Raw genomic sequence first — 26192 nt, forward strand, 5'->3', positions numbered from 1 at the left:
TTTTGCTTTGAAATACATTTTGACCAATGTTTCAGATCACGGATTGCAAGGTATCTTAAATGCTGACTCGGTCAGCATTCTTCTACATCTTCTTGGTGATAACTTTGAAAAAAAGACTCAGGTCATGAATTTTGGTCTCAAATATATGAAACATATATGGTTTAGAAATCTCTCAAAGGTCCTATACATTCAATGAAATATTTAGAACAGGTATGAGGTCAAAATTTTAATTTTTTCCTTAAGGACCTTTTCTTTCAAAAATGTTATTTTTTAAAATAAGCATTACTAAAGGAAAATGGATGACATCACATTTTACTTCCCGAAGAGTTATATCAGTTTTTCAACTTCTGTACTAGTATTCATGTATACAAGTATAATGCAATCTATATGCAAAATGCAGAAATTAATGTATTTTCAACTGACTTATTTTGTATTAAATAAACAAGCTAATGTGTGAAAGGCTAGATAAAAGTTGCACCTTATAAGACCAATGCAGATGTTTTAACTTACAGTTTTAATATAGCAATCAAAGAAAATTCCAAATACTGTACAGTGAAGTGTAGTATAGTACACTATATACTGTTATAATACACTATTGTTACATTACAGATAAAAAAATCAAATATAATTAGTACAGCAATCACAAATAAAACAAACCAAACCTTGCTGGATAACAGCCAGTACTGTGAAGATGGTATAGTTTCTATGCTAATTTGTTTTTAATTCAACATGTAAAGCACTTACTTTTTAAAAAGATTTTTTTCTAAATATATACACTATTTTAATTCCTATTTATACATCTTTTAAATAGCATTCCCTCCTAAAAGTGCACTCCTTCATTTCTTGGCAATAATCCTCATCAAACGTAAAATAATTCTGAAAATACCACTCTTGTTTCAACCTTTTATTGCTCAACCACAGGCATAAGGGCTCAGAGGGAATCCTGCATTCTAAAGATCTTAAGCAACTTCTTCATGAAGCTAAACTGATATCCACAAGCAAAACAAAGAAACCACTCTCTGTTATGGCTTTTTTTAACAAAAGGATTAACTTCATATTAATATTATTATTATTTTACAAAAGCATGTAGATTCTGATATTTAAATATAGGAGCCAAACAAATGTAGAGATAACAGTGGCATCTTCTTAAATCATTCATTTTCCATACTACTCATACCAAGAATCACCCTCCCAACTGTGATCATGAGTTTTGTATACCTGGCATTTTCAGCGCATTGAAAAAGCAGCGTGCAACTCCACTAACCTTGTGACAGTGACAACAGATTCTACTTTATGAATCAAGTATTTTGGCCTTGCAGAGTTGTTAGCACACAGCCCTGTGGCACTGTGCCTCTGTGACACTGCTAGAGCACTCCATCAGAGGCAACGTTTAGCTTGGTATTTTGTAGCCAGCACAAGACTAGTAAACTATATGAGATTCACAAAGCCAAAAATGCACACAGTCGTTTTGTGACTACAACAGGGAAGACATCCCAAATACATTTCTTTTGATTTCATTTGAAAATCTGCTATTTATTTCCCTTCCTGAAATGCAAACAATTCAGAGAGAAACAGCACCATCAAAAAGTCAACCTTATTAAGCACCCAGCCATTTGAAGTAGTAGAAGTCATGCATTTCCCTGGAAAACTGATCTGTTCTCCCAAGGTTTCCCACATGCTCATCAGCAATCTAGTTCATTCCCCTTTTTATTTTTGTACTAGGCCTGTATTTTCAGTAATCATCTTCTCTTCAGGTTATACATACTAAGCCATAGCAACATTTAGGATTTTCTAATAATGTGTCTTCTTTGCCATGAGACATAGTGTAGAAGATGGTTGGCCTTCAGACAAGAAAGTAATCAAAGTGGGTACTCAAAACCAAAACCTCTTTCCACAGGCAATTTGGTGGAAAGAATTTGGCTTGCTTGCTTTTATTTTTTGAGCAAAGGGCATCTTTCTTGACATTTGAGAAGTCCTACTGACACATCTTCTCATCCACAACGAGCCAAAGTCTTCCCTGCCCTTGTACCCCATCAGCATTTTCCTGACTCTAACAGGGAATTCTAACAAGCACACTGGTGCTCCTTAGACAGGCACACAGATTTGTCTCAACTCACATTTGCACCCACTGGCAGCAACCAAATGAAACATCTGTTCCAACTTACACTTCAGAGTTCTTTATTTCACTTCTCCTGCACAGTCACACATCTCACTGGCACATAGATGAGTTTAGCTTCACTTGAGAGTATCAAAAGCTGTCTTTCTCAAAACCACTGATATTAAATGCATGAAAAAGCCACGTGAGATAAGAACACTGCAAAGAAATATGCACAATCCTGCCTTCCAGAATTCACACCAGTGGATCTTGTGATTGACACCATTTTACCAGTCCTTTGAGACCATCTTCTTTTAGGAACTGGAGGGTTCTGATCTACACGACTTGAGTGGGCCCGAAATGACACTAATGGTGAGTCAAACAGAGCTATTATCTGTTTCTATGTCTATTTAGATCAGAAGGAAAATGTCAAATTACTGCTGAAATGGGAAGTATGTCAAAACTAAACCAAGCCTTCCCCTTTACACAGTAAAAGGCACACAAGCTTCTGCAGTCTTACCAGAAAGGCATGAAAAAAGTAAGCATTTTTCCTTGAAATAAGAATGATGTGCAATAAATATTTTCATTTATTTCAAACTTGAAATTCTCTCATATACACTGCTTGCTCATTATTTTTCCAGCCAAGGAAGACTTTTTTTAATAAAGAAAAGGTTAAAACTGTCAAAGCAGTGGTTACCTGGTCTAAAATGCAAGAGATCCAGGAGATTCTTCCCCCTCAGCCTCTCCCAATTTAAACTCTTTCTCAGGAACAAGTCACTGCTATACTTTTCTAACACTGTGACAAAGCACAAGCCTCTACTCAACATTTTCTATATAGATGTAGCCTTCAGCCAGCTAGACTGATTCATGGGAGACTAAATGTTTTCAGAAGTCATGGCAGGCTTCCAGCTGCTGCATGTGCATCCTGTTTCTCATTGAATAAGCCCTGCCAGTTAATCAGTGCATCAGCAAGGTCAGTTCTGGCAAGCCAATTACTTCATACATTCCAAGTTTCCAAATTGCTAAACTTACCAGATAGCAATTTGAGATCTTTACATTTTTCGTTTATCTGTGAAAATGTGATATTTATATTTTACCTCTAAGTAGTGTACGAAATAATAAAATATTTGTACCATCCACATAAAAAGTTAACCAACAGAGGCATTTTTCATTAACAAGAGAGAAGGGCTATTCTTTAAGAGACTTGCTTCATTTCAGTTCTACATACAAAAATAAATCCTTCCTCATGGGACATTTTATCATACTAATGCTTAGAACTGTTTAAGTGATTAGAAATGTAAAAAGTGAGGAGACTTTTCTGAATACAAACATATACAACACAAACCACATTTGTGAACTGGTAAAAACCTACATGTGCACAAACACAGACTTCAGTATTTAAATGCTCTTAATTCCTTTGAAGTTGTATTAACATCTTTTCATCCATTCAATGTTATTTTACCATGAGAAGAAGCAACAATAGTGCATTTAAATGACTATGAAGATAGGAAGCAAAGTGCAGTATCAGAAACACATTCCATCCTTAGGGAGCAAGCACAATGGCTGCTTTTTAAAAACTAGCACTACAGGTCTGTCTGATGAACACACTACTTAAGTGGATACCAGCTCTATTATCACTGATGCAGAGAAATCTGCATCACAAACTGAAGTGAGGCTGAGAGAGGTGGGTAGTCTTTATAGACACTGAAACAGCATGTATTCCTTGTTCCCACAGAGTAAACAGTGAGCTTCCAAAAGTTCAATTATCACCAAACACTTTAGGATAATGTGTGTTAGAGAGTCATTTCCTTCCAATAAATTGTTAATTTGCTTTTAAGAGGACAGCTGTTATTTCATTTTTGCCATTTCTAACCAATGCTAGCAACTAAGTCTTCTAAAAGAAATGGATTTGCCATTGAACATTTGTTCTTACTTGCAATTGCCAACTTCTCTCCCATAATTGTCTCAAAAGTTGCACAACCACCTGACCAGTTTGGTATCTGGGAGGAAATAAAGACATGCTACCAAAAGAGCACCAGAAGTGGTTGTGTTGGCTCAGCCAGCCATTCATAACCACACCACATTCAATATATCATCATATGCTATGTGGTCTTTTTTCTAACTTGCTTCCTAACTGACAATAGGAGAACTTAGACTTTAGTTTACTAAAGTTACACTTATTCCAAGATTTCTGAGATGAGGATATGAATGAAAAAGTTATTACACTGGAGAAGTGCCAGCACAACGTAATTAAGGTACTGAATATGCTGCATTATCAAATTGAGCAGAAGTTTAGTTTCAGTTACTTTTTGAAATTTATGTCTATTTTATGCTTATAGTGTATTTTTATTGGAATTAAGTACCTGGGACAGAATTAACTTTGCCATGTTTCTAGTTTTGCCTGTTCTAGCCCTTCCAGTAACCTTACGCTAGCATGGTAAGAACCTTGCACAGGCTTAAATTTTAAGACTTTAAAGAAATTAAAAATTACAAAGAATTTTCAAGAACCCACATGTACAGCAGATATTCATCTCAGTGCATTTCCTAATAACTAGTTTACAGGTAACAGAGCCAGCCTGGGCAGCAGTATGGTAATATTGAAAGCTATTGCCAATCACACGCTTATCATGCACTGAATAAGATGATATAATCTTTGACATACATACAAGATTTAATAACTAATCACTTTGTGTGGCCCAGCCAATAAACATTACATTTGAACAGTAATTTCTTCTACCCTTATTAGATTGTAACCTATCAAGAGTGATCCATTGGCTCAGTTGCATTAGTGATTCCTGCATCTTGACTATCCATCTCCTCAAGCTCCTCAACGGAATTTCCCTTTTGTGCTTTAGACCTTGCAGGGAATGTTGTTCCCACAGAATTTACCATGTTACCATCAGTTGATTCAGTATTCAAGAGTTCAGTACCACCTGGTGCAGAAAACGATTCAGGTAAGGCAGCCTGAAAGCTCCCAGTTTTAGCAGTTGAACTCACTGCCTCTACTTTTCTTTGAGATACATCAACTGATGCTGACTGCTCTGTATTCTGATCCCGCAAATGTCTATCCATTGAAGCCTGAATAGAAGAGACCATTTCCTGCAACTTTTTTCTCTGTGCCTCAATCAAAGTGGGGTCAAGCTGCCTGCTGTCTCTCATTGTCACAACTCCTGGAGCAATTCGAATAAGCTCACTGTTACCAGAAGCAGCTGTGAATACAGAAGGCTCAATTTTAGCAGAAGGACTGAAGTCCGTTTCTGTGCTATGCTTTCTTAAAAGTGGTGTTTCCCTGGCTCTTTGATCGTGTTGTTGACTACTAGATGCAGTTCCTAGGGAATGACCCTTTCCTTGAAATGCAGTTATGTTATGTAGCTGTTCAGATTTCTTTTTCACTACTCCACCACTACCCAGCTTCAGCATTCCATGTGAAGGACTTGCTTCCCTGCTTCTTGAAGTAGCTTCTGCTCGCACTTGACTTAAGGCCTCTTTAACCAGCTCTTCAACATCAGGACCGATCGGGAAGTGCCCAGCAGCATCCACACACAGCTCTAATCTGTCTTCTGCTGCATTGTACACAAAGTTTTTACCAGGCAGATGTGGGAAAGTGCAGTGCTTGCCATCAGCCAAACCTATAAAGATAGGAAAAGTTATTCAAAGTGCTAACATATTTTAAGGCATGCTCTGAACACACAGTAATTACTGTATTTAAATTTACTGAATCAAGTATGTAAAATCAAACACTGAAAGTTACTACTGTGGAAGAAAAAGCTTAGGCTTTTATGCCATACAATAGCAACCACAGTACACTGCAAAGATGCTGCTGCCTTCTATTATGACTCTGATGAAGAGACAGTTCTGTACTATTACAGGATAAAACAACCACACCACTACAACTTGCCGTTCTATCCTTGCAGTAATGTAAAACAAACCAAACCCCATCACTACCACCAACCCACACCTCCCAAAACCACACAAAACCAAACCATCAAAAACCAAAACCAGAAAACTGACAAGAAGCACATTTCAAAACACTGTCTGGAGAAATACTATTTAAGACTCCTTCCATACTACTTAGAACTGTAGTAGGATTTCAGGTTGCATAACTGCTGCTAAGCCTGAGGAACTTTAAATTTGCTATTTAGTCTTCTTTTTGGAGAGGAAATGTTGCTAGATTAACTGAAGTGTTTCAAGCTTACTGTATTTAGTAGACCTGGAGATTATAACTATTAACCTTTACAAAACAAACATAATGCATAATATTTTTTATCTGCTGTTTGTTTAATTGTCCCACTTACAGTTTGACCAATCTGTTAAAACTGAGAGTTCACTAGATCATTTTAAGTTCTGAAGCTTCTGTGTGTCAAAAATTGACATTCATTTCTTACAGTTTATCACCATAAAACACAAAATAACTCTTTCAATTCTGTCCCATGCAGGCTGTGGTAAAAGCAGTAAGGTATCACTTCAGTGATGGTGGCTTTCTGTGAGTTAAAAGCTATCTGCAGATGAAAACTTTGCTGCAGTCATTCTCTTCACTTTAGTTCCACCACCTGTGCATGGAGAGCAACAATGAAAACAACACTGTTTAAAAGGTGCCAGGAACAGGTAAATTGTTGGGATTTTTCCTCTGATTCTCAAAATTTATGAAGAAAACCACCAGAAACTATTCAGAAGGGAAGAAACACAACAAGCAAATTCTATTTCTGTGTTGTCAAATACTATGTTTTCAAAATGAGTATTCTGGGAATCAATGAAAAAGGCCATTCAATAATTTGAGAATTAACTGTTTTCATACTAATGAACTGACTGACCAGTCTCTCTCATCCTCCACAGCTTCTGATTCACACGTGCACAATTGCAGAGAACCTACAAATAAGATTTTATTCTGAGAGCTTCAGACACATAGCTCCTTTATTTACATATCCATGGGAGCCAATAACCAAACAGCCAAAACGCAGAAAAAAATTTAACCTCAAACAGCTACCTGTCTAACTTAGCCTGAAGAACATCTTTTAAGTACATAATTTAGCAGCTCAATTTTCATTTGCAAAAGAGGGAACTGTAACAATTCCTATGACTGACCAAAACTGCCTCAGAAACTGCAATCCCGAAATCTCAAAGTAAGATCTTAAACAAGATCTATTAAATCAAACTTCAACTGATTAACAGTACCTACACTTCACAGACAGCTTTGTCCCAAAGGTCCAATATGATAGCTGCATTATTACATTAGAAGATTACAAATTACAAATAGATAAGGAGCTTCTTAAAGTGGAAAGATGAGTCAGATTGTTGCACACTGGAATTGCAAAAGTGTGCTAATGCTGAAATATGAATTGTACCTACCAAGATAGTCTGTATTTGAAATTATTGCACTTCTTTGCATGCAGGCATTTTACACTATCGTCTCCCACAGCATTATTTCTTGGGACAGTCAGCTGGGAAAAATGGCTTTTAAGTCAGATGTTTTCTATGAGTTGAGTTAAAATTCGTTGGATTCATTTCAGGCTTTCAAGTCTGGCTAGCCATTAATTGGTCAAAAATGCCCATTCCATCAGGCACTGTTTAAGCCAATTCACTTTCCACAAACAATACACCAGTCTTTACTGTACAAGCATAGTAAAAGAAGGAAAACTAAAAGGAAACAGATCTGCTATAAGACACTTGCATGCTAACTCTATTATCCAGGCTAATAATTCAGTGAGAGATAATGGGCATTGAGTATACCACACATTTTAATTAATTTCCAGAAATAAGTAAGATAAGGTTAAGGCTGATAAAACCGCCTAAGAAAAAAATCAAACAGCAAGAAAGCAGCAAAGGAACCATTACTGAAAGCACAAGAGCTAAACTGTGAATGCAAAGATTTCATCAAGAAAATAAGAGAGAAATTTTTGAGAGAATTTCTTTGAGAGAAAATAATTCCTTTAGTACTTTCTTCTCTAAAGAAACAGTTGCTATTCTTTGTAGGCAGCATTTATAAAGCCACCTAAAAATCAAATAAACTCTGCTTGCTTGGTTATTTTGCACAGAGCCCAAGACTCAGCAACACCAGAACGGGATGGATAGCTTTGCTTTTGAACAATAATCTTAGGAATATGAAAAACAAATTTAATCAACCATTTAAATTTAAAACATACAGTACCCTGTATAAAACATCTACTAAGAAGAACATGAGAAAGATAAAACTCTTTATCCAGTAAGCGTTTTAAAGTATAACAGGAGTAGGTCCTATGATTTTCTTGTTGTTTGATCTTTACAGGAGAAAAAAATTAGAAAAACAAAAAATCAGTTGACTTTTTTTGGTCATACTGTCTTTAAAAAAAAAAAAATAGTTGTTTCTACAATTCAGGGAGTGGAAATTTTAGAAAATAAAGAGGTTTAAGTTCAATGAAGCATCTTTAGTCAGATTCCCTAGTCTTAGTCTGTCTGAGGGAGCATTAGGAGTTCTCTGATCTTTTCGGAATGAAAATTTACCATAGTAATAGAATTTAAAAAAAATATTTATGCTTACAAGTGACTCAATACCAATTTACAATTTTCAGGATTTGAAAACAGAGGAAAGAAGGAATAAAAACAAAACCCAAAAAATACCTGTTGTTTTCTTCATTATGCTGTAGAATACTCCACCCTGCTGAAACAACTGAGGAAGCCCCTTTGCGTAAGACCAAACATCTTCTCCTGGAAAAATGAAACACAATCATTAAAATTTAACAGCTTTATTTTCATATTATAGACAATGGCTGAAAATGTAACTCCTTAAATCAAAAGCTGAGTCCTCGCTCTCCTCTATGCAATAAAGAATTTGAATTTTTATTGCAAATGCACAGAACAGGAGCCCGGGACATTGAGAGACTTTCAGAAAAATAGACCACTATCTGCAGTCAAATATCCTACATGTTCTAATACAAAGGTTCCCAAATTTGATTTGATCCAAAGTGCAGCTTCTGGTTCTTTGCCAGGCCCTAAAAATCAGTCTCCATTCCCTTCCTATCTCTGCTTTCAACATTAAACTAGGAAATTATTAACACGCTTCCAAAATTCAAGCACATATCCTTGCTCATTAAAACTTGAATTCCCTACACCTTCTCAAAAATCAGAGCTCAATTTCACAGCTGCCACACACCAGACTTAACACTGCAGCTGAGACACAAATATCCATCCAGGCAGCTGCATAGAAGGTGTGTCTGTACCTTGCTTTTCTTGAGAGTCGGAAGCAAAATACCAACCATGAGGCCCCGGCAGTCCTGTATAACCAGCATTTTTCAACAATGCCAAAAATGGCATTGAAATGTGGTATCTTTAAAGGTCACAGAGTGAAAAAAAACCAACCTAGACTACATAAGGAAAGGAATATAAGGAACAGAAAAATTGGGTTACAGTGATGGAATATCAGTGACCTAACAGCACCTGCTCAATCAGTTCAGATCTGCGTTTTGCCTATACCATTTCCTTATTTTGCTAACCACTTACCTGCTCCAGAGAAGTGACATGTGCTATGTAGCTGTCTAAGCAATGCAAACAGAAAGTACTGATAAATTCCATTCTCCTGATGCAGAAACAACTACTGCGCATACACATTTTCAGAAAAAAATTGATTTTCCCACTTTCCATCAAATATTATGGAAACATACAGAGATATTTTATATAGAAATTGCCCCCTTCTGTAGGATTGAAATCTCAATAACCACATCTCTCAAATTTCTATTAAGATTGGAGAATGTAAATCTTCAACCATAGTTAACTGGATGTACTACTTGGATAGAGACAGCTGGAATGTGTAAGGCTGTAAAATATAACCCACCAATATGTCTTTGCGTGTTGTTATAAGGAAAATAAAATAAAAGAGCTATTTTTAATAGCTTCCAAATACTGAATATATGGCACATCTAAATCCCTCCTTGCATTTCTTTACTGTATATCTCACAAGATAACTGTGACTTACTCTCCTGTCCCACCTGCCTCAGGTGAGAAAGTATTTCACCCTCATGATAGCAGCATTACATGCTACATTACACTTGGAAACCCTTCAAGCCACTCTCCAGCATTGTGTTTCCATTCCCTGGCAGGCACAAAAGGCACAGGACTCTGTACGCTCCCCTGCTCGTCTGTTCCCCTGCAACTGTTGCTCACCTCTCCACTACAGGCATTACTCAAGCCCCCATTCTCTTTACAAAGGTACAGTGCACATTCACCACATTCTGTCTTTGGGCGTTTTAAAGACAGGAGACCTATACTATCTGATTAATTTTGAAAGCATTCCATCAAATCATATATGCTCAGGCTCATCGCATTTGCACATCAAGCTCACAAATTTGGCCTTCACTTCCAAGAAGAACACCCAAGTAACAAACCAACTACTCTTCTTTCTTATATTCCATGATCTACTGAAGGAAGTCTTCTGTCACTGCTAACTGTATCCTTATTCTCATTTACAGTTTGAAATGCACATCCCTATACACAGTGTCTCCAGAGCATCACTACTGTGCCTCTTCCAAGTTTTCCTGATGGTTTAAACACTGCCCACCAGAATCAAAATAATAACCACTGCACTGAGAAGTAACAATACAGCTGTCAGTTCACTGAAGCCTGAAGAAGCCACAGACAGCAGGACTCCATACTGAGGACTCCTTTACTGCTGCATCAAGCAATAGATTATTATTTGAAGGGCTCCCTTTCATTCCACAAGACAACCACTGGACTTCTAGGAGAAGCCCAATTTTAGACATTACTGACACTTTTCAAGGAAAGATTCCCTATTTGCCAAGGGCATGATTTTTCAAGCCTTGCACAAGGGAAGCATAACTGTTTATATAGCCTTTTATGCAACACTAAACAAGGACTACATGCAGGAAAGCATGGAGAACAGGGCTCACAATACAAAAGCATCAGCCACGAAAAGAAATACAAACTAAAAATGCTGTTTTGACAGACATCTCCCACTGGAAGACCAAAAAAGCCCACAGTTACAACTGGACTTTCCCAGATCAGAAGAACTAGTATGTGTGACTCAACTAAAACAACATTTGAGGTTTGCACATTTTTGGTTTTAGTTGAGTTTTACTGTTTGTTTTGGTTTGTTTGCCATGGCAGTGAAATGTTTATAGGTCACAACTTAATTTGGATAATCATTTAGATTAAAAACTCCCTCAAGACACTACATCTATCAAAGAGATTATGTTCTCTGCGCTGTTCCTACTCCAGTACACACTTCCTCAGACCAGACCCCAACCCCCAAACATTAAGGTATGGTAACAAATCAAGACTGTCCTACCCACAAACATGCCTTGTTTGCTGGTACAAGTTAGCCTGCACCTGCTGTAAGCCCAAAGACTGTCATTTCAGAGAGCAGAGAGAACACCCAAAGTGCAACACAAATAAAAAACTCAATTGATAAACATGTTATAGAAAACTACAGCTGGCTTCAAAGCAAGCTGTTTAATTCCAAGAAAATCCTGGTATCAAATAATACATTTAATTTAAACTTGTCTTTTTTGATTCCTTGTGCATGGATGAATTAATCAACGAAAAAAAACCCAAGCAAAATACATTCATATCTGGCTTGCATGTATTCAGAGTGCCTCTGCATGGGTGTAATTAAATCTGGTTTAAAATACAACATTTTAAATATGTTAATGTAAAATTCCAATTCCTTTAGTAATCTCCCTACAGAATTCTGTATTTTGAGCTAAACAAAAAAAAGAAGAGAAAGCTTTACAAAAAGTCATGCATAATATGTTAAGTGGTCCAGAAATTACAGTATTTAATTTCCCAGGGCTTGTTTTTAAATTATATACAGAAAAATTAAAAAACACGATCTAAAATTCTAATAAGTAGCTGAAACCAGAAAAGACAAATTATAGTAGCTGAAATAAGAAAGAAATATTTCAGCCTACAGGAGATTCTGTAGGAAAGAAAATCTTCTAAGCACACAGAATCAATAATTATGGATGTTTGAAGACACACTTCCACTATAGGCACTGGGGAAAAGAAAAGTGTGTCTGGCCCAGTGAGCTATCGCAACAGCATTCTAATCTGACTCTACACATTCTAATCTGACTGTATTACAGGAATGCTTTTAGCAGAACAAAGTCACAAAGCTGGCTCTCAGACTTTTGCAGCAGTTTTTAGCAGTACAGAAATGTCATTGAGAAAAACTAAGGCTTCTTGTCCCAAAAAGACTGAATATGCCACCTTGAGGAACTGCCACTCTTAAGAAAGTGCAAGGACTTAGGAAGTTTGTTAATCTGTTGAAAAAATCATAATCGTGAACAGTCTAGTAACAAGGTTTTTTCCACAAGTATTTTTAAAGGAAAATGAAGACCCAATCAGAAGAGTGATAATATAATAATAGCATCTTATTCAGTAGCTGAACAAGGTTTTTTAACTGGTTGGTTCATCACTTGCTGCTGCTTTTACTTCTATTAGTAATGCACGACGGACGCAGCCAGAGAAGGGTGAGGTAAATTCTATTCTAACCTGTGCTCTTAAAGCAGAATCTAACAGTAATGATGGCAAAGACAAAAAGTCATTCTTGCATACAAGATCAACTTACAGTTTATGGATAAGCACCTGTAAAATAATGACACACCTTAATGCTGAAGTAGCCAAGATATTTTTAAAGCAAGCCAAAGTTTTTTGAAGCCAATAACTATACTTTCAGCAGTATGTCCTGCAGACAGGAAAGCACTCTGTTAAGCTTCATCTCAAAATTAAGACAACTTTTAAACCTAACATTTTCCTGCACTTTGGAACTGGGATGTAAATGTCAGTGTGACAAGGTGAGTAGTGACTCAGCACACTATCTTGCAAAAGACACAGGAGTAAACAATCACACTTGGAAAAGAATCAAAGTTCTGCTTGATGAACTTCTGACATACCACTCTGTGATTACGTAATTGTTTCGTTTCTGAAACATCACATGCTTTAGCCACACCAAATCCCTCCAGCAAAAGAGAAGGCAACCACAAAAAAAAACAAACCTGTAAACATGACTATTCAACTGGTTCGTAGAGCTGAATGTATGATAATTACAGTTCTACTTCCTGCCAGAAAGCAGCAGTAACTGTGAAACCTGATGAACAAACTACACAAATGGGGGTCCAAGTCTCCTGAGTTCAAAAACGCAAATAAAAAACACAGGCACCTGAGAAAAGTCCTTTTGTCTTGAATTATTAACAGTCAGATTTACATGACTAATAATTTATAAGTATAGCTCTGCAACCCTATGTCCAACCTTTGAAATTCAGATCCATGTTTAGATTCTTTCAGTTTCTCCTCCGCTTATATTCTGAAATAATACTTTTCTCAGCCCTTTAAAAAGACCAGATCTTCACTTAAAATTAACAGATTACCTAAGTAGAAAATGTCAAGTTGATTTGCTTAAACCAAGACAACTCCCTGTGGGGCCAAATATCAGGATTTCATCCTACTACAAAGGTGAATTTGTTCCTCAAACTTCCAATGAGCAGACACTCAGCATCCCCTTCTCACCTCTGTTCTGAATGTATTTCCTGAAACCTGAGGGAGATGTAGGAAAAAAGAGACTATGTAGCTTTCACACATACACTTCAGATGTGTGCCTAATGAGAGGCAGGAAAAAGAGAGAGACAGGACGGCAGAGGCAATGCAATCACTTCTAAACAGCAATTTTTAAAAGAGGACTTTATAGCAAAGGAAGAACAAGTATCTCATATACCTCATACATGCATTTCTAAAAGTCACTGACAGCATATTAAATGTTCTTCTAGTAAAGGAATAAGGGAATTAACCTGAGTAACCATGATTTAAGAAAAAAGGAAATGTGTATGTAACTGCAGTTTGCAAAATGTTATCTTCTACTTAAAAACACAATTTTGAAGAATAACACAAAGTCAGCCTTACCCATGAGCGTTGCCAGAAGACAGAGCGAATACATCTCCTTGTCGACTTGCTCTTGCAGATCCTTCGATGAGATCTTACTGGTCACAGCAACATCTTCGTGCTTCACAGCATGAGCTGAGTGCGCTGAGGCAGCCTGCCTGCCTTCCTCCTTGCCCTTCAGGATTTCTATGGCAATCCTGTCACCGTGCTGCAAAGGAACGGGCTCATTCTCCATGCCTTCTTTGGGAGGCAGAAGCTCTTTCGGAGGAAAGCCGTAGCGAATACATTGCAAATACGGGGGAATATTAAATTCTCTCGCTATGCCTTCCTGGAGCTCCAAGAAGGTGGTAGTGCACTTCAAGGTAAGCATTGACTGCCTCCCATCATTGGTGGTTATTCGAATTTTCTTTTCTTTTGCGGATGTTGGAGAATACGGGGTTTTGGTTGGTGTAGCAGGTGCGGACGAGGGCCCCTCACGAACAGCCCCAGGAGAAGCAGTCCTGGGTTGCCCTTTATGCTCTTGTTTCAATTTTTCACTTTTCCGTTTCTGCATTACAGAAGCCTGGTCCACAATGTTCTGCTGAATAGTTCTTTCAGCTTTGCTCATATTCAGCTCCTCCTTGTGCAAAGTTTTAGCCTTCTGTCCAGTCAAAATTATTTTGGTTGGAAGTTGTGACTCTAACTCTTGTCCTTGCTGTACATCATCAGCTCTTTGAGCATGAGCACCATCGATATTTACAGGGGTATAATCATCAGGGTTCTTTTTGGCAGTTTGATGCAGTATTGTGTTGACAACTTTCTGAACAAGAATCTCACTACCAAATTCACCAGGGAAGTGCTTGGTAACAAGTTTCATGGCGACATCATACACATTGCTGTTCAAAGAGGTGTCACTTTCGTACTGGAACCAGTAGACAGTCTCTCTCACCACTCTTCCACCCCACTCTAGAGTTATAGGAAAAGCTTCAGGCAGATTGTCATATTCTTTACCTTCCCAGTAGTGCTTGAATCCACAGCCACATTTGCCACCTGTAGACCTAGTATTAGTTCTGTCTCCATCAATATACAAAACAGACCCATCTTCTCTGACACGACGCATTAAGTTACCGTGGCACCAGTTACAAACAGTCAAATTACTCAGGCCATAGTCTGGTACCAGCACATCCTTCACAGGGTTGTAAGAACACACCAAACTGTTCAGGGGAAAGCTGTAATTTTTGTCAGGCCTTAGCTGGCCGTGGGTACTTTTTGCCAGGTTATACAGCTTCCCCCCAGGAGCCAGCCACTCTGGTGGAACGTGATGCTCTGAAAGAGCCCCACAGATGAGGCACCTGTGAAGGCGGTTGTCCATCACTGCTTTTTTGGCAGCTGCAGTGACCTCTTCGGGCTGGACCCCTATTACACCAGTCCTTCTGTAGAAATATTGATGCACATCAGCTACAAGACTGGGGTGGATACCGTGTTTACTCATGAAAACCTCCTCCATCGCAGCAACAAGCCTCATCAAGTACTTATCCTGTAAACTTCTGTCTCCTCCAATAATACAACCACCATCCTCCTCTAACATGATATACTTTTTGATGAGGTCTTGAGGAACTCCCCAGGCTTTAGGAAGTAGCTTCCTAGGCAGCTTAGGTAAAGCAGCACCTTTTATTCCAACAAGAGGAATATAATGGTTACGTCCTGAGCTACTCCACGCAATGCAGATCGGCTTGTTCAACATGCCATCTTTTCCCATGCATTTTTCCAGAGGTATCAGACCAGGGAGGAACGTTGCTGAATAATCTCCAGAGCTTCGCATTCCGCTCAAGGAGTCTAACAGGATGATAGGCCGGTGAAGCACATTGGCAAGACCAAAGATGTGAATATTTCTAAGGCCCATTGGCACACCTTCTGGTGGAACAAACAAAGGGTCACATTCATTGATAATATCCTCCCACTCTGCAGCATCAATAAAGTCATGGAAAAGCGCCTTGTAGTGGCTTAGATTCTCCTCAAAATGCTTCTTGAGATTCTCTCTGAGAGCATGCCAGAACAGTTCCCTGCCAACAAGGGCTCGTGAGACTGCATGGACAAGGCAGTGGCCATCTCCATCCACGTGAACAGGAATGAGGCACTCTTGACTGTTGTTGGCCTTCTTGATGTCCTCCAGGGTGTCGTGCAGGTATATGAGGCTGCCGGAGCGGTCCTTCCCATAACCCATGGTTTCGACGTGCTCTGGCTCGATGAGGAAGGCGCGGTCGCCCAGGAGGGAGCAGTCAAATATGTCTCCCTGGTTCATCTCCGTGAGGAGCTTGGCTTTGCCAGTCTGCTTGTCCATCCCATAGCGGGCCAGGATGGGGGCCAGGAGCTTGCAGTGGTAGTTGGAGAGGCCATTGACTTTGACGAGCTCAGTGTTCCTGCGGGGCGGGCCGGCGCCGCTGACGCCCAGCAGCGCATTCCGCAGCAGGTTGTGCAGCACCAGGTCGGGGTCCGTCACCTCCTCCACGGCCAGCAGCTGCCGCTGCTCGTGGCGCCGCCCGCAGTCCGTGCACTCGATGCTGCCGCTGCCCTGCGGCCCGTGCGCCGGGAAGAACAGCCGCGCCTGGCATTTGGGATCGGGGCAGGTGCCCGAGAAGATGCGCCGGTCTCGCTTCTTGGAGGCGGACGGAGGCGGCGGCTGCGGCTGCTGCTGAGGGGACGGCGGCGGCGGCTGCTGGGGCTGGGACATCGCTCCGCCCGGGCTTCACCCGCACCCGCTCCTCCGCCGCCCTCACAGGCGCATTCCCTGCGCGCCGGACAACGACCGCCGCCTCTCAGACGCCGCCGGTGCCGGTGCCGCCCGTGCGGTACCGAGCGCCGCTCGCCACCCCCCGTCCGACGCGGAAGCCGTCGCCGCTCTCACCGCCCCTCGGCCGCCTCAGTGCCCGCAGCGCCGCGGCCTCGCGCACTTCCACGCCGGCGGCGCACGCGCGGTGCCGCAGGGGCGGACGGGAGTGGTAGTTTTACCCGCCGCAGAAGCCCGGGATGGGGAAGGGATCGGAGTACCCAGCGGAGACTACAGGGACCGTGGTGCCATGCGGCGGACGGGGGGGTGGGAAGGGCGGGAGAGGGGCGAGCCCCGGCGGGGTTGCTGGGATGTGTAGTCCGCGAGCGGGTGGGCCGGGTGGGACGCGCAGGGCACTCGGCGGTGCTTGTTGCGCTTCCTGCGGGAGCGCTGGGGGTAGGAGTAGGGTCTGAGGTGACACCCCACATGTACTTTCCTGCTCTGTCCCGCTCGGGTGTTGGTCTGAGGTGACACCCCACGTGTAGATTCCCCCTCTGTGCCCCGCGGGTGCTGGTTTGAGGCGACACTCTTACGTATATCCCTCCTCTGCCCCCCTCGGGGGCTGGTCTGAGGTGACACCCCCGTGTACATCACTCCTCTGCCTCGTCGCCCCCCGCCCGATAACGCCCCGCAGGAGCCCCGAGGCGACGCTCCCTCCCGTGTCACCTGTCCCCCCGGACAGGCTCCGGGGGCGGGAGGCTGCTCAGCTCCAACAGGCTGCTGCCGACAAGGGGCTGACAGAAAGGGACAGGGCGGGGGCCGGCCCCAGCCTTCCCCTCAGCAGTGACGCTAAAGGGGAATCTGAGTGCTTGGGGCAGCCCCCGAGGGCTCCCTGGCCACGGAGGTTTCCAAAAGCACCGCAAGCAGCGTCCCCTGCCAGGCAGCATTCCCTGCAGGCGTGGGCACACGGGCTCTGACCCCAACCTCTGCCCCGACAGCCGCCGCAGCCAGGCCCGGGTGGCGGCGGCCGGACTGTGCCTGCCCTTTGAGCTCGTCGGGGTTTCGATTCCCCCGGAGCCGCGCCGGGCTGCCTGTCCGGGGGGTGAGCTATCTGAGCGGAGGTGTTCCCTGGCTGCCGGCTGCTGATAGCGACAAAACAAGCCTCAAGGAGACGCGAGAGCAAGCTGTTAACACGAGTGATCCCTCCAGTTGGTGCTACGTGAGGAGATAATGAGGGAACGGAGCTGGCGCTTACGTTATCTCCAATGGCCGTTGGAAATGATACTTTTGCCAAAATGAAATGGAATAATGTTCACAACTTCCAACCTAATTACAGTGGGCTCCAGTGTACTCATGTGGAGAACTCAAGGAGGGATACTGTCTGCAAACGGGGGACTTTAGCTCTCTGAAAGCTATTCCAGATAGAGATTTATCCTTAAATTAAGGGGGAAAAAAGCTGAATGTCAGAGGACAAGGTAGTACCTCACAGGGTATTTCCAAGTCCCAGTGACCTACCCCTATGAACACAAGGGCAAAAAAAAAAAAAAAAATGACCACTTCCTCCCTCCTCCGTCACCCTTGTTCTATCAAACAAACACTTGGAATTTACAACCCAAGGCCTCACCTATTCTATAGTCACTCAAATGATCTAAAATTAGAATAAAAATCATAGAGATTGTATCATAGAGATAGTATTGTGCTTGTACTTTCCAATACAAAGGGCATGTTTCATTTTCATTAATCCATGAAAAGTAATTTATGCATCTGACATTTAAATTATAAAGATTCAGATGATTAATACATACAGAAAAAAAATCTGTTTCCGTGCTTTATCACAGGCTTAAGGAAAAAAATGGCTCCGGGCCTGGCCCTGTGACAGACTGAGTACTGCCACCTTCCAGTGACAGCAGCTGAGCTGTGCATGCTCATTCCCTTTCGGTTTCAGTAATTTGTCAAGCACAGAAAGTATGTGTATGTGTGTGTGTGTGTGTGTGTGTGTGTGTATGTGTAAATGTATGAATTCCACAGTGTAATCTTTTACTGATCTTTTAAAATATGTGGCAGGTCTGAAGAGGAAAAGATGAAAATTATGAGACAGATTTTCATTCTTGCCTGCTACTAATACTTTTTTATGTGTATGACAGTAAGGTAGCAGCATCACCAGCTCCACAATCCTGCCAATGTGCCTTGTACTTGGGGATAAATCAGCAGTCTGTGCCCATTCATTCCTTAGTCTCCCCTTCATAAGTAGCAGGAACACAGTAAAAATGCAAATAGGGAAGCCTCTGTTTTCTGTGAAACTCTGTGGCAGCTACTGAGAATGGGCACCATTCAGGGCATCGGCCGGTGACAATCCTGTGCTAACCCGGCCTTCGTTTTGAAGAAATGTCAAAGAATTTTGGCCTCTGGAACAATCCAATTTTTCACATATGTGAAATAAACACTTCTGTCAGTGTTTAACAGTACTTTGTAGTCAATAATAGGGAGCACCCTGGTGAAATAATTCACTTGTACTGTCAAAACCAATGGAACTTAGGATGTTTTGTTTACTTCTCCAACCAGATGTTTTTATGAAAGCACTCTGACTGTAAAGTCAAAAACATTTCTCCTTTCTATTCCTTACATTAGTTTCACTGATAGATTCCTCTACTGAATATAATTTATCTTTTATGGTGGCTTGACCCTAATTAACATGGATGTTTTTGATGAATGACATTTGTAAGTTTTCCAGCTATATGCAGACTTATGATCATGATTGATTGCCCAAGAAATTTCTGCAACAATAAACTTTCATTACAGAATCTTTGAAAAAAATCACAATTCTCTGGCAAACTAATCATTTATGCAAATTAAATGCATCTTTATTTACAAGCTTTATACACTGTATCTGGCAAACAGGATAAGGAAGTTCTGTGTTGTATCACTGACTACATATTACACAAGTAACTAAATCTTTAAGCAGTCTTAAAGGAATATTCAGGAAATACCGTGTCCTGCCTTGTTAGTAAGTACCCTGCAGAGTGTAGCAATGAGTCCTACCAGAGATCACAGCAAGAGCCATGCTATTTTCACAGGCAAACAACATCACAGTCAAGAAAGTAGGATTGAAGATCACGCTGATTACAAAGTTAAATCTATTTGTAATGGGTCAGAAGAGTGATTAATTCTCAGCAACAGGACATACCTGAACCCATGCCACTTTGTTGATGAGAACCAAGCACTGACAGTCAAAATACCAGGCATTCATTTCAGGCCCAGGATGGAAGATGTAAAAATTTCAGTTTGATCTTCACCCAGTGCTATTCCCTCTCTTCTTTGTCATTTACCCCCAGGAAATGGGTCATCCCCAGGTCAAAGCAATTATTTTTCAGAGGCTTGTTTCTTTGGAAGAGCAATGACAGAAGTTTCCAGCTAAACAGAAACAAAAGGCTTGTGCAGTGTGCCAAAGAACAGATCATGATAAACTAGAAGATGGTCTATGTTGTCAAGAAGTGAAAGTTATTATCAGCCTTCAGCTATACCTCAGCACACTCTTCAGAAAGGATAGCTAAAATCTGGTGTTTTCTTCATTGAAACCCTTGCAGAGCTGATCCTGCCTAGCCTGCAAGACTAGCAGTTTAGCCTGACCTGGCCCTGAAAGCTCTCTACATTTACACTCAAGAAAAGAGGAGAGAGAAAACAAAAGTATGAGCTAGAGGGAAGATGGCAATATCATCACACCCAAAATGAATGCAACATTTTTTTATTTAGATGTGATACCCTAGTGTCTAAAAAGCATGTGTAGACCCACAACTGGATAGTACTTATATCATAAGTACTATTAGTAGTACCAGCTACAAGGAGTCAACAACAGCATGTGCTCCACTGCACAGAGCAGCTTCGAGTGTTGTGTGGGCTCTTTACTTCTTGTTCCTGTTAAACCAATGTGGCACTCACTTCCAGACTGCTGCTGAACTACATCTTTTGTCTTGCCCATCACTTAAGCAGGCGCTGTTAGAAGCCCCAAGCAGTCACCACCATGCTACCTGCGGTATTCCAGAGGGGTGTTGGTCACAGGCCGCCTCATCTCCTGGTCCTCAGAGGCAGGGTGCAGCCCAGCAGTGTTCTGGAAGGACAGGAATGACCGCTGAGCAACTTCAGCTTTCCTGAACCTTTGGGTTAATTAATAGTTAGTCAATGGCAGTTAGAAAACAGCACCTGACTTATCCTGGGGACCTGGACTGGTAACTCTTGTCTTGGATGCATCCAACTGAATAACTTCCATATCCCTCTTCTACTGCCTTCCAATGATCTCCAAAATTAAAAAATGTTTTCCTTCAGTTGCTTTCACAGAGTCAGAGCTTGAACTGCTGCCATTGCACCAGGTTCAGCAATCCACGCTACTATTACATGCTCTCTGTTAACACTGAAGTCATTCCTACACGAGACCAAATTTGGGTTGCTCAAAACGTGGAATGTGTGTTAGCAAAACATGAATGCATTAGGAAAACAACATGAAAAGTGAAATACTGGGCAGAGGTTCCAGTACTAATTACAACCATCCAAATAACCTGCTCAAAGGCTTTGCTGCAGCAAAATCAACGTTCACAGTGGTGGTTCAGGTACAGCCTTGTCCAATAAGAACAATTCTACAGCTGACTCTCATGCCAGGTAAATCTCACATCCAAGTCAAGCTGTTCAATATTGGTTTGTGTTTGTTTACCTATGCTTTCCTTTTATTTCTTGGCTCAAAATCTGGTTCTGAGGCCCTATCTTGAAAACATTTCAAATTGATTTCTCATGCAAACTCCTCTGCAAAGTTAAGGCCCCACATTTTTTTACTCTGCATATCGCTTTGTGAATTGATGTCAGCACAACTGGCATACAAAATGGATTCATCAGACTGTCAGTGTTCAGGAACTGTCAATAGAAAATCAATCTTTAGGGCAGTAGACCGTTATAAAAAAGGAGAATGTAAGTGTTATTAGCTTAGATGTGTAACCTGATTATATGGAGGCCTCAATGGCAATTACTGTGAATGTTTATCTGCTTTCCACTCTGCTCTGTCAAATACAAATTGAACAAATGGTACAATCCCATTACACTAAAAGATAAATGCCTCAAAATAAAATAGGTTGAGCAACTAACACACTCCCTGCCCTATTGATTTGTATGTTCACAGTATATGCAGTCACTGATCTCATCAGCTGTTAAAGGTTTACTTAAATCTGTATGACTATCACATGTATTTAAGTGTCCCAATTAACTGTCTGGTCCTAAGTGAAATTCTCCCTGCAAATATCCAGTTTAAAGAATGAACAGCATTTCCAGTACAGAAGAATTGCCAAGTCAAGGATATAAATGGGGGACAAAGACATCAAGTGCTTCTTACAGAGCATGTAGCAGTGATGCCTGACTCATGATTATGCTTCGAATTTGGAAGTATTTCACAGGTTGAGAGCCTGTGTTTTTCAGAGTTGAAGACATAGGAGACAACAAATACAAAATGGTAGGAGTGGATCAACAGGCTGAAAAAAAAGAAAAACAAACAAAACCACTCTATCCTTAGATTTTCTCCTGGGGGTTTTTAAACTAGATGTTATAACACGTCAAATTTAAACTAGATGAACCCTTCCAACTGGTTTTCTGCCCTGTCCTTTGGCAACTGAGCTGAGCATAATACCCCATCTTCCAACATGCACAAACAGCCTTACCACCAGTAGCCAGATATTCTAATCGTTTCTAGTTTTCTGATAGCTCAGAAGGTCCTTGATCCTTTATACACCTATAAGGTCTAAACTACAGCTCTCGTGTTCATTAATTCATTGCAGTTCACTAACAACCTTCCAGTAAGTGGCGTCTTCTACCACACTTTCTTGTCTTGGATGTGATTTCTAGGTATTGAAATAAGTGAAAAGGAGGTTTGCAAAACCAAAGAAACAGGTGTCTACTACTGGGCAGGAATTTCTTTGAAGACTGGCTTTTTCTTGCATCTGATGTAAAACGACTCACAGTAATAATGAAGATGTACCATTTATTAAAAAAATATTTTTAAAGTAAAACCTTTTTTTGTCTTTGAGAATTATTTCCGGTTATAAACTCATTAGCTTCTATCATGGAAAATGCATAAAGTGACTTTCAATTAACTCTCATCCTTCACTAATTTTACCAGGAAAAAACAAAAAAAATCCAAGAAAACCAAAACCAAACAACCAAATTGCTCCTGGGGCCTTTGCTATTTCTGGTCTATATAACCTATTTCCATAAAACTATGGATGGTATTTACCTCTTTCCATACAACACCGGTAGTCCGAATGCAAAGCTACACGCCAAGAACCCTGGGGGAGGGACCGCGCCTTCCCCTGCGTTATGGGCTGCCTTCAGCTCTGGCAGTAGGTGTCAGCAGACGCACACCAAGGGAACCTTGCCATCATCCCGGGAACTGCCGCGCTACACGGATCATACATTAGTGCTGTAAGGCAACACTACTTTGTCCCTCTACTGCCTTTTATCTGACTAACCAGATAACGAAAAACAGCGGGTCCAGCTGCTGAGCATCCTACGTGATTGCACAACACAGCAAATAAGCAGGACGAGCTTTGCTTACGCACTGATATTTCATTTGCATAGCAAGCATGGTAGGGTGGTTCACAAGACAGATGCTGGTCTCGGAGAACATTTTGTGCTGGAGAATGACAGGCCACCGTGATTTGCACATTGAGAACACGAGTGCCTGTTCTGAGGTCCGGAACTCATCAGGCAATTGGATCAAGTAACTGCAGAGGAAGGATCTTCCTTGTGGTATGACTTTACTATAGAGCACTGCGTAAGGATGATTGAGGAGATAAAATTTTAAGGGGAGGTTTTCAAATAAAATCATACTAAGGTCAAGCTCACTACTCAAATTAAGAGCTATCTGCAGGTACAGCAGGAGGAAGCTCATTCACAGGTAGAGTTTGAGAGAGATTCTGTCGATATAGACTGTGTCAGGCATCCTGTAGGGAAGGCTTTTTACATTTGAATCTGAGCAAATCTAGATGAGTAAACTAAAGTATCAAACCAGTTGCACAACTTGGTGAAATAACAAGACAGTGAAAGAAAGACAACTTTAATAAAGCATCTTTGGAACTCTCCACATTTCCAGATAATACTGCATAAGAAGGAAGTAAAAATCAAAAATCATTCAGAAAAAAATCTGATGTTACATGTGCCCAAACCATCTCGATTCAAGGAATAGTAAAGTGTAGAAAAATCACTTTGGTTAAACAATGAGCTTGACCCCAAAACTCAAAAAAACCCATGGCAAAAAAACCCCACTAAATCAAGTTACCAAACAGAAAGCAGGATGGGGAAAAAAAAAATTCCAATCATGCCAAAGCAGAAAGTAAGATGTAATTAAGGGGATATAAGGATAACACTGTAAGTGCATTATTTCTGTTAGGAATGGTTGACAATGCCAGCCCAGTATGGTCACCTATTTTCTTTCAGTGAGGGCAGAGCACATACAGGAGAAGTGATAGCTGTATGATCTTGGCATTCGTGAGTTTTGGTATCCTCTCTCATTACACTTTACAATCAAGCTGGCAGAAAATGTACTGATCTGATACTGCTGTGCTAGATAGAAAAGCCACGATTATAGCAAACTTATGTAACCACAGCATATGCAGAGCAGCTGGTCACTACCAAACTGTAAAAGCATATCAAAATGAGGTTATGCAGGCATCTGTCCTCAGTCTCTTCATTAATTACATGCAAGATTATACTTATCAAACTTGTGGGAAACACCAAGCTGGAAAGAGTTTCAAGCACTTTGAGGGAGAAATGTACGGTTCAAAATTCTCTTGACAAGCTAGTGAAATAAATAGGATTAGAAGTCAGCATATATAATGTTTTATTCTCACTTATAATCACAAGATAAAGGAGTACATTTATTGGAAACATTTTTCAGAAAGGATTAGGGCATACAGTGAATCACAAACTGATTGTGAGTCAGCCACGTCATGCTGTTATGAAAAAGCAGAGCTTTTTAAACGATTCAGAGAATGAGCATGTGGATACAAAAGGATACAACATGGCAACTTGCAGCAAGCACAGTGAGTGTTAGCACCTCATTTAAAGAAACATGAGAACCAAGAGGGAAAATTCCAAGCTAAATGAACAAAAAAATAATCATGATCTAGGAAAAAAAAGATTGAGAGAAAGAATGGATGTCCTCATGTAAGCATGCAAGAGCTAGGTAACTGAGGCAGGTACTGCACGAACTGGGAGTAAGAGTCAAGATCTCAGTAAAGAATCATGATACAGAAATAGAGAAAATGAGAAAAATATGTTAGAGATAATATGGGTTCATGAAAAATAGTCTGGTCTACTTGTAACCCTTTCCTAGCTTTCTGTTTGTGAATATGATTGATAAATCCACACCTCCTCTGATGGTTAAGCTTTGTTCACCTCCTGTTTATACCAGGAGTAGCCAGCCTAGAGCTCAAGGTGAAATTTGGGCAAATGCTCCTGACAAAGACAAACAAAAACATGCTCTGTTGAAAAGTAGAAAAAAAGCAAAATGAGAGTTTGAGAAAAAGTGACTGAGCGATTACCTTCTTGTATGTGGGTTAGCAGAGCTGAAAGGTTTAGCTAGTGTTATAGTAACCTATAGATCAAAGAATATTTGACTGAAGCTGTTACCCCTCCCAAGAGCATTATTCCCAACTCAGCTCTTCCAAAAGCACTTCACTGGCTCTCTGTATTGTGGGGAGAAAGAAACGCATGTGGAACCTCTGGTATGGGGGACACCTAAGCAGCCTCTGGAAGAGTGGGAAACACCAGCTCCTCAGAAAGGGAATCCCAATAATCCCTCTTCCTTGTTGCACAATACCAGACCCCTCAAAGAAATCCTTCCACAGGGAAACCTACTACAGTTGCCAGAATAAGATAGAGAAGAAACTAGAGGATACATAACTGCACCCAAAACATTGTCTTTCAAGCCTAGGCGCAGGAAAAGACAAAAAAACCTTTAGGAACAGATAGGATCTGAAAATTCTCTGAAGTGGAGAACATGGCGTTTTTACCACTGGTTTAATATTGATTTAGGTTTATCTAATCCTTACTTTAATTATTGTGCCTCAGTCGCTCCCTAGGACTCCAGACTCTTCCCAAACAGACTTTTTGTAAGCAGCCATCTCCTATCATGTGTGCCAAAGGATTTCTCGTAAACTTCCAGCAGTTGCCACCATCATATAAGCTGCTTCAGATGCAGATAGCTACTGGTGTTTGAAACGCTCTACTGACAGCAGATCCATGGACTATGGGTCAGAACACCCGGGACATTTGTTGTGTCCTTCCTGCTGGAGCTCTGCAAGAGTTGATTAAAAAATGGCTGCTTTTAGAGTGGAGTTACAGCACACTGAAGACCCCAGGGTTTAGTAGATATCTCTTACTCACTTGCACAGTTCAGTTACGTATGCCCACTAAATTTCACTATGCTTATGTCTGTGTGCAAGATCTAAAAAAAAA

The 26192-nt window shown here is 40.8% G+C and overlaps 1 protein-coding gene across 1 annotated transcript; it reads right to left on the reverse strand.

Moving 5' to 3' along the window:
- Positions 1–296: 296 nt before the first annotated feature.
- Positions 297–16873, reverse strand: VCPIP1 (valosin containing protein interacting protein 1). The gene is made up of 3 exons (XM_032126865.1): positions 13979–16873; positions 8690–8776; positions 297–5724 (listed from the first exon to the last, which is right to left on the reverse strand). Exons 1-3 carry the CDS (start codon positions 16665–16667, stop codon positions 4853–4855), a joined length of 3648 nt encoding a protein of 1215 aa, XP_031982756.1. The 5' UTR covers positions 16668–16873; the 3' UTR covers positions 297–4852.
- Positions 16874–26192: the final 9319 nt, after the last annotated feature.

The sequence above is a fragment of the Corvus moneduloides genome, chromosome 1 (assembly GCF_009650955.1).
Source record: "Corvus moneduloides isolate bCorMon1 chromosome 1, bCorMon1.pri, whole genome shotgun sequence".
Taxonomy (NCBI): Eukaryota; Metazoa; Chordata; class Aves; order Passeriformes; family Corvidae; genus Corvus; species Corvus moneduloides.

Coding starts and splice junctions, on each gene's coding strand:
- VCPIP1 (XM_032126865.1), bottom strand. CDS start 16,667: ATGTCCCAGCCCCAGCAGCCGCCGCCGCCGTCCCCTCAGCAGCAGCCG. Junction 8,777..13,978: donor TCTTCTGGCAACGCTCATGG/GTAAGGCTGACT, acceptor TCATTTTTCCAG/GAGAAGATGTTTGGTCTTAC. Junction 5,725..8,689: donor CATAATGAAGAAAACAACAG/GTATTTTTTGGG, acceptor CTATCTTTATAG/GTTTGGCTGATGGCAAGCAC.